General features: G+C 37.0%; 2 protein-coding genes across 2 annotated transcripts; both read right to left on the bottom strand.

Moving 5' to 3' along the window:
- Nucleotides 1-2477: 2477 nt before the first annotated feature.
- On the bottom strand, nt 2478-4866 carry LOC149186883 (kinesin-like protein KIN-7A). Its single transcript, XM_089412701.1, has 3 exons — nt 3940-4866; nt 3081-3412; nt 2478-2917 (listed from the first exon to the last, which is right to left on the bottom strand). Exons 2-3 carry the CDS (start codon nt 3185-3187, stop codon nt 2599-2601), a joined length of 426 nt encoding a protein of 141 aa, XP_089268827.1. The 5' UTR covers nt 3188-3412; nt 3940-4866; the 3' UTR covers nt 2478-2598.
- A 1017-nt stretch (nt 4867-5883) lies between these two features.
- LOC149186882 (putative inactive kinesin-like protein KIN-7B) lies at nt 5884-6742 on the bottom strand. Its single transcript, XM_089409485.1, has 3 exons — nt 6458-6742; nt 6190-6294; nt 5884-6096 (listed from the first exon to the last, which is right to left on the bottom strand). The coding sequence occupies exons 1-3, from the start codon at nt 6707-6709 to the stop codon at nt 5884-5886; spliced, it is 570 nt and encodes a 189-aa protein (XP_089265611.1). The 5' UTR covers nt 6710-6742.
- Nucleotides 6743-6956: the final 214 nt, after the last annotated feature.

Raw genomic sequence — 6956 nt, 5'->3', positions numbered from 1 at the left:
TAAAACATATTTTAATTTTTAAAATAATCTATTTGCTTATTCAAATTTTAAAAAAGCCAACTAAAGCATTATCAGAAAAAGAAAACCGAAAAAAAATATTATTTAAAATTAATGATAATGAGAAAATAACTTGGATTAAGACACACTCATATCACCTATTAGAACAATTCAAAGTGTTAAATTGTGAGAAGGTTTAAATCCTTTATTTTTTCTGGAGAAATAGATTCAGTAGCATCGAGAACTCCTCAATACCTAAAACTTAACAACTCCTCAATACCTAAAACTTAATAGTTATAACCCAATTTTCCAAAATTTCCATATCAAAATCCTACTGTAATTCAGGTAGGTGAAATTGTGGTTTGTTCCGACAACGCGGTGTTAAATTGGCAAACCCATAAAAAACCTTTGACCGAGAAAAATATCTACCTACGAAAATGAGACGATGTAAATACATTTATGAAACAGCTCCAATCCCAAACCAATAAAAAAGTTACGATGATTTAAAAACATTATCCAAATATATTAGAAGCCAGCGGACAAACAATCCAAATATTTTAGATTCGACTTTCGAAGCAAATGTGTATCTTCTCTGGTATGTACTCAGATCCCAAGAAAAAACACAATTCAAATCTGCGGATGGACGGTTTAAAATAATGTCCAAGCTACCAAAAATGGTTTCTAATACTTTAATTAAACTGTCGGTTACCGTGCAGAAGAACCTGAAAAGGCATGCTGAAATTTAATTTATCCAACTATCGGCTAGTATTCGGGCTACATTTGGTGTATAATTTATCCAATTGCCTGTCAAGGGATGTTCTTTCTCCATTCATTGGAACGGAGGAAGAGGGACCAACATGATGGCAGAAGCGATGGCCCTCTCTGGTCTCTTATGTTTTTGTCTTTTTTAGATCTCTATGATGTTTCTATATATGGTGATTTCCAAGTGTTAATTAATTTTGTTGCCGGAAAAAATTCCATCTCAAAATCTCATCTTGCCCGCTGGCTGGATCGGATCCGTTTTTAATGGAACTCTTTAAATAGTGTTTCTATCAATCACATTCGCAGGGAGCTAAACCAAGAAGCCCACTGTCTTTCTAAAAAAGGCCTTTTGGAGGATCCCGCGTTGTGGCACTTACAGGTTTTCTCAGATGGCATAAATATCTGCATACAGGACTTTCTCCCTCCTTTCTATTAGTCATCAATTTTCATATGTATTATTTCTGTTTTTATATATGTTGTTCCTTCAACAGTTGATAGGTTTTATACTCCATATGCTATGGGATTTTTGGGTATTATGTACAGGGCCTTTCTTCCCGCTGATATTTTCCTGGGTATGGCAGTCAGTTTAAGTTTATCTCAATTATCTTGGCGAAGGATGATATGGTTCCTATCTAGTTTTTTTGTTCTTGAACATATCCGATATATGCTGATCTATGATCTACTGATATATCGGAGTCTATGTCTTTCTAGTTTTTGTCAAACTGTTGCTTTTTCTGAAGCAACATATGTATATCCTGTCTATTTTGTACCATGCAGACTCTTTATATCTCTTATATAAATAATATTACGCTTTTTCTGCCCCGAAAAATAATTTATCCAATTGCAGCTGAAAATGGAGGGTAAATCCATGAAAGCAATTCAGTATAGCAGATACGGCGGCGGCGCTGAATCCGTTTAGGTAGATGTTGATATTTTTGTTATCTGAGTTTTGAGTTTTGGGTTTCTGCAGCAATGCCAGCGAAAATGTGCTTTGTTGACCGATTTGTCGAAATTTAAGTTAACATGTCCAGCTATGGCGAATTTAGGCTAATCTTACTGCGCGTTAAAATGGAATTATTTTCAATTTATATTGTAATTTGTTACTGATCTTTTGAACTGTTGTAGGTTATTATTAGGGATAGAATAAATAAATAATATTGAGATCGCTATTTTTAAAATAATACTATTAATCATGTTAAATTTAATTTATGCACGAGGGTTTTTTTTTTTTTTTTTTCTCTACCCACTAGGCTTGAACGGGAACTTCAGGACCAAAGCTTCACTATGAAAGCAATTACCAATAAGGCTGCCTCATATAGGTTGATTTTTTAGGTACTGTTATTTCAGATTTCTTAGATATTGTTATTTCATATATATGTTTTGGGTTGATAGTGAAGTTTATATTTGGGTTGATAGTGAAGTTTATATATAAGAGGGCTAATGGTGAAGTTTATATAAATATAAATAACAGTATATATATTTCGAGGTTGATAGCGAAGTTTATATATAAACAAGAGACGCTGCATGGCAGCAAGTCCCTGCCATGAGCGGGCTGGAAGAAAAAGAAACACCACCAGAAACGGGCTTGAAGAAAAAGAAACACCACCAGAAACTTAAAGTAAGTAGGCTATGATTGTTTCTTATTTGCCATAAGAGATATCAGACCATTCCCATGCAGGTTATTTCTCTAATTTTTTTCACTTTTAGTAATACAGGTTTGAAATTTGTGTTTGCCAATCATGTTAATGACACATGATTACTTTTTCCTGTGTCTTAGCTCCACAGAACACAGTGCATCAGAAGCGCTTCCTCAATTTATCTTCCATCCATCCCAGAGCTCTATAGAGCTATGGCTTGGAACCCAGAGGATGATAACATCTGGTTGTTCTTCGCAGGTGTAAAGCTGAGCTCAAACATCTCTTTTGATACTCGTCCCGGTTCCCAAAATCCAAGCAGCCTAGCAACAATATTAGCACTCTCTTGGATGTGGGCCAAATCTTGGGTATCTGTCCATAATCTCTGAGCCAACTGCAATTTCCTCTGCTTTGTGTCCAGGACAACACCCCATTTCTCAAATAAGGTCTCTCTCTCAGCCGCCGTTAATTTCCTTTGCATCTGCCTAGCCAGTATTTCTCTTTCACGCCTCAAAGCTCGAATACTGCAAAATCCACAACTTATTGTTCATATGAATTGGTGCAAACAGTAGGCAGAATTATTAGAAGATCATGCATATTATATTATCTATACACAATACAATAAAATGCGTGGCAGAGGCTGTTATAATCAAATATACAGATGCTGAAAAAAGGGAAGGGATTTACTTAGAAGCCAGAGAAGTGGTCTGATCGTCATTGTGAGCAGGGCTATTACCAGCCCTGTGAGAGAAATGTTTATGAAGGAATGACAACCTCTTTAGTTCTACCTCCATGTATATTGCATCTGAAGGATCACCTTTGTATAGTAGGAAAAAATGAGTTCTGTGAACTAAGGAGACGTAGCAGTTGTCCTAGAGTTCAATTATTTGCATTCTCTGTTTCTCAAATTCCAAAGGCCAGGAGGAAGGTGATTGTACAAGTTTGGATGACTGATCGAGAGTCACATCATCGACATTTCTGTCATCCTGAACATTTCCATTTGTCTCCAGTTCCATCACCTGCATAAAATATAGATTATGTTGTCATGGCCCCTCCTTTCAAACAAATTAAAAAGGACTCTGGAACAAACGAAAAAATCAAAAACAAACTTCTGTAATCTTTCCACTCCATTTCTTGGAAAAAAAACAAGCCAAACCTAGAACATTTACATGTTAAGTAAATTAGATATATGTGAGATCTCTTCCAGAGTTGTCTCACAACGCCACAAATGAAACACAATACTCTAGCAAAGGATGGTTGTGGTAAATTTCACGTGAGCATCCAGTGTGAACACATCCTAAAGCTTTCAGAGAGACTGAGAGAATATGATATAACTTATGAAATCCCCCAGCCAGTACAATGTACATCAAGCAAAATGCAGAAAGACCTAAGACTTGAAACTGTATATAATAGGATTGTACTTCAAAAGAATCTTGTGCTGAAATTAAGGATAGAAAAAGATATAAAGAAACCTTTTAAGTTTTAACCAATCAAACAGAGATTTCTTTTTCGAAAGTACTAAAGAGCAAACAGTTTGGAGTCTTACCTGGCAAGCAAGAAGCTGCTTCTGGTATTAAAGCTTGGCCACGCGCTCTTTGAGCTCGGTGACATAAGAGCGAATATTATTAATATTCTCTTCAGCAGCAACCTTGAACATATTCTTAACATTTTTTATGTCAAAAGAAGCACTTCGTTCAAGCATTTCAGTGCTGTCTGTGGATAACACATTGCCTTCTTTACCCTCATTTTTATGAAAAAGATTCTTCCTCAAGCTCCCGGGTCTCTTCCAACCAGCTGTTTCTGGTGGAGTGTTTTCGTTATGCCCAAAACTATCTGTCACCCAAGAAGAGGGAGAGGATGGAGGGCTAGTCATTATTTCAGCTATACAACTTCTACTCCTTGTTAGTTGTGGAGCTCTACTGAAATCCGATAATCTAACCTCATTGGGAAGAGGAAGTACAAGATTTTCAATGGACTGTTGCACATTCTGAAGCTGCTCTTCCAATGCAGCAATTGTTGCATCAGTATCAGTTAATTTGTGGAGATCCCCTGAGCCATTCAGTCTTGAAATCTCTTCCTTGAGCGTTGTATCTACTAGGCTTCTCGAAGCAGTTTCTTCTGGGCTTGAATTTTCTTCCTTTGAACACAACGCTCAAATTTCTCCTCTAAACTCTGTCACAGACGATGCTGTATCATTCTTGGATTTACCTGATTGAGCGATATCAAGGCACTGGACTTCTTTCTGAAGGGCTGCCAAAGCTGTACTAGCATCCTTACCAAGATCCTCCTGCAGATACTCCAACTTTCTAATTTCTTGAACCAACAGTAGGGGATTTGAGGTGGACTCCCTAACAGGAAGCTTCTCGAGTGTGGAGGCTGAGGATTGTTGAAATTCTTCCGACTGTAAAAGAGCTTCTTCTTGATGTTTTTGAATGCTTTGCTGATAAAAAATTTCACTGCTTGTCTGACTCACTGTTCCGTTGTCAGCTAAGTCACATGACACGAGGACACGAGACACGAAGGACACGCAAATACGAGTATTGAAACGAGTATTCAATACGAAACGCAACGACTTGGAAATAGGACACGGGGGACACGTTTTATATATATTTAATAAATATATATGTATATACCGAAATATAGTTTTTTATCCATATTAAATTGCAGGTTGCAGCTTATCTAATCAAATTAAAATATAATTACTTCTCAAAGTTCATAGTTCACTTTAAAAAAATAAATAGAATCAAAATTTACTATTTAGAAATTAGAATGTGATATGCTTGGTCTTGATTCTTGAATATTCAATGTTCATTGTTCATGTACAACTTACAAGCACATAAGAAAATAACTAAAGTCTAATCCTATTGATTTCCTCTGCCCCTCTTGCGAGAAAATGCCACAGCTTTCCCTTTCCCTCTAGATGTAGATGCTGGTGCTGGTGGAGTTGGCAGTGGAGTTTGCTATGCTCTAGAAGCTGAAGAACTAGAAGTAGGAGCTATAGGAGGTAGACCACGTCCTCTACTGGTGGCAGGGGTAGCCCGGGTAGGTGGTGTCACCTGGAAACATTACAATCTCGCAATCCTGAAATCCTGAAAAACTGATAAGTCTGCTGCATTTTGAATGAAATCTAAAATTCTACTTTCTCCATATGAAATCCAATGAGGCCGGAACCACTCTCAAACATCCTGATTCATTTCATGGTAATGTTAAAAATTTAAGTAAAAGGATGAAAATGAAGATCAAGGAGAATGTCACTTTTACTTTAAGAATTTAACATTACCATGAATAGCATATCAATACTAGGGCCTAGACTTGATCATTAAGCTGCCCCACTCAAAAATTATTTGTTTCTTTCAAAAAAAAATTGCAGCTTATGCAAGCAACATTTTCTACCAACGAAATACGCGTTTTCCAAATTCAGGACACGACGAAAATCGGCAAATACGTATTCCATTTTACATGACACGATAAAAATCGTATTCGACACATATTAGGGCCGTTTTCGTGTCCAGTACGTAAAATACGAGACACGGGACCCTGGAGAACGTGTCCTGTGACTTAGGTTGTCAGAGTTATGCAGTTTAGGAAATTGCAAGTCATCTGAACCCATATCATGCCCTGTGCTGGATACATCCGACACTGCACATTCATCTTCATAAGAGTTTATTTTCCGAGCAAGAGTGTGACTGGGATTAATTGAGTACTGCAAAAAAGAGAAATAGAAATAAGTTTTGCATCCCTGAAAATGGTTGAGAACAACTTACATCTAGCTTAAGAGATGAAAAAAACTAGTTACCCATCTTCTTGACCCTTGACTGCTAGCAATGCTCCAAAGCAGGTCCTCAAATTGGCTTTGTGCAGCATCTCTTTGTTGAGTCAGCTTCTTGATCTCTTGGGTCATCTAGAATATTAGGCAACATCAAACCCCTCATCAGAGCAAGAATCACTGAATTTTATCCACACGGATACAGAGTTGACTAGTTCAAATAAAGAGTGTAGATTAGTTAGGTTTACAATAAACATGGTGAACATCACAGAATAATCAATGAACAATGTAAGAAGACCTTCTGAATCTGGAGATCTTTCTCTTTCAACAAAGCCTCAGTGTACTGAGAGGGAGCGGAGTTCCTAGGAGCGGAGTGCCCAGGGGCTCGTAATTCATTTTCAAGCCCGGCCACTTCTTTTTGCAAGTGCTTCAATAATGCCTTGTCTGACATAACTATATTGACATGTGCACTAGTCACAACTTCCTTTGCACAGCTAGCAAAGAAGAGAGTATTCCGTGACAATTCAACACGATTTGAAAAGATTCCCATCCATGATTTCCCCTGAATCCTGTCGAGAGCATGTAGAGCATTTAGTTGAAAAGATAAAAATGCTGGAAATGAAGTTCATAGCACATACAGGAGGTAGTAATCCCGTGGTTGCATCATGGATATCTAATCAAATTAATAATCTATATTTAGATCTAGAATCTATTGATAACCTATAATTTTATAAAAGAAGACAAGTACTAAATAAAGTGCATTCAATCTACTGCAATATTTCGACATGCATTTTGAC

The sequence above is a fragment of the Pinus tabuliformis genome, chromosome 3_1 (assembly GCF_031772625.1).
Source record: "Pinus tabuliformis cultivar Carrire ecotype Pingquan chromosome 3_1, CPIR1, whole genome shotgun sequence".
Classification (NCBI taxonomy): Eukaryota; Viridiplantae; Streptophyta; class Pinopsida; order Pinales; family Pinaceae; genus Pinus; species Pinus tabuliformis.
The sequence above is the reverse complement of the archived record's forward strand: the minus strand, read 5'-3'. Positions and strand labels throughout refer to the sequence as shown.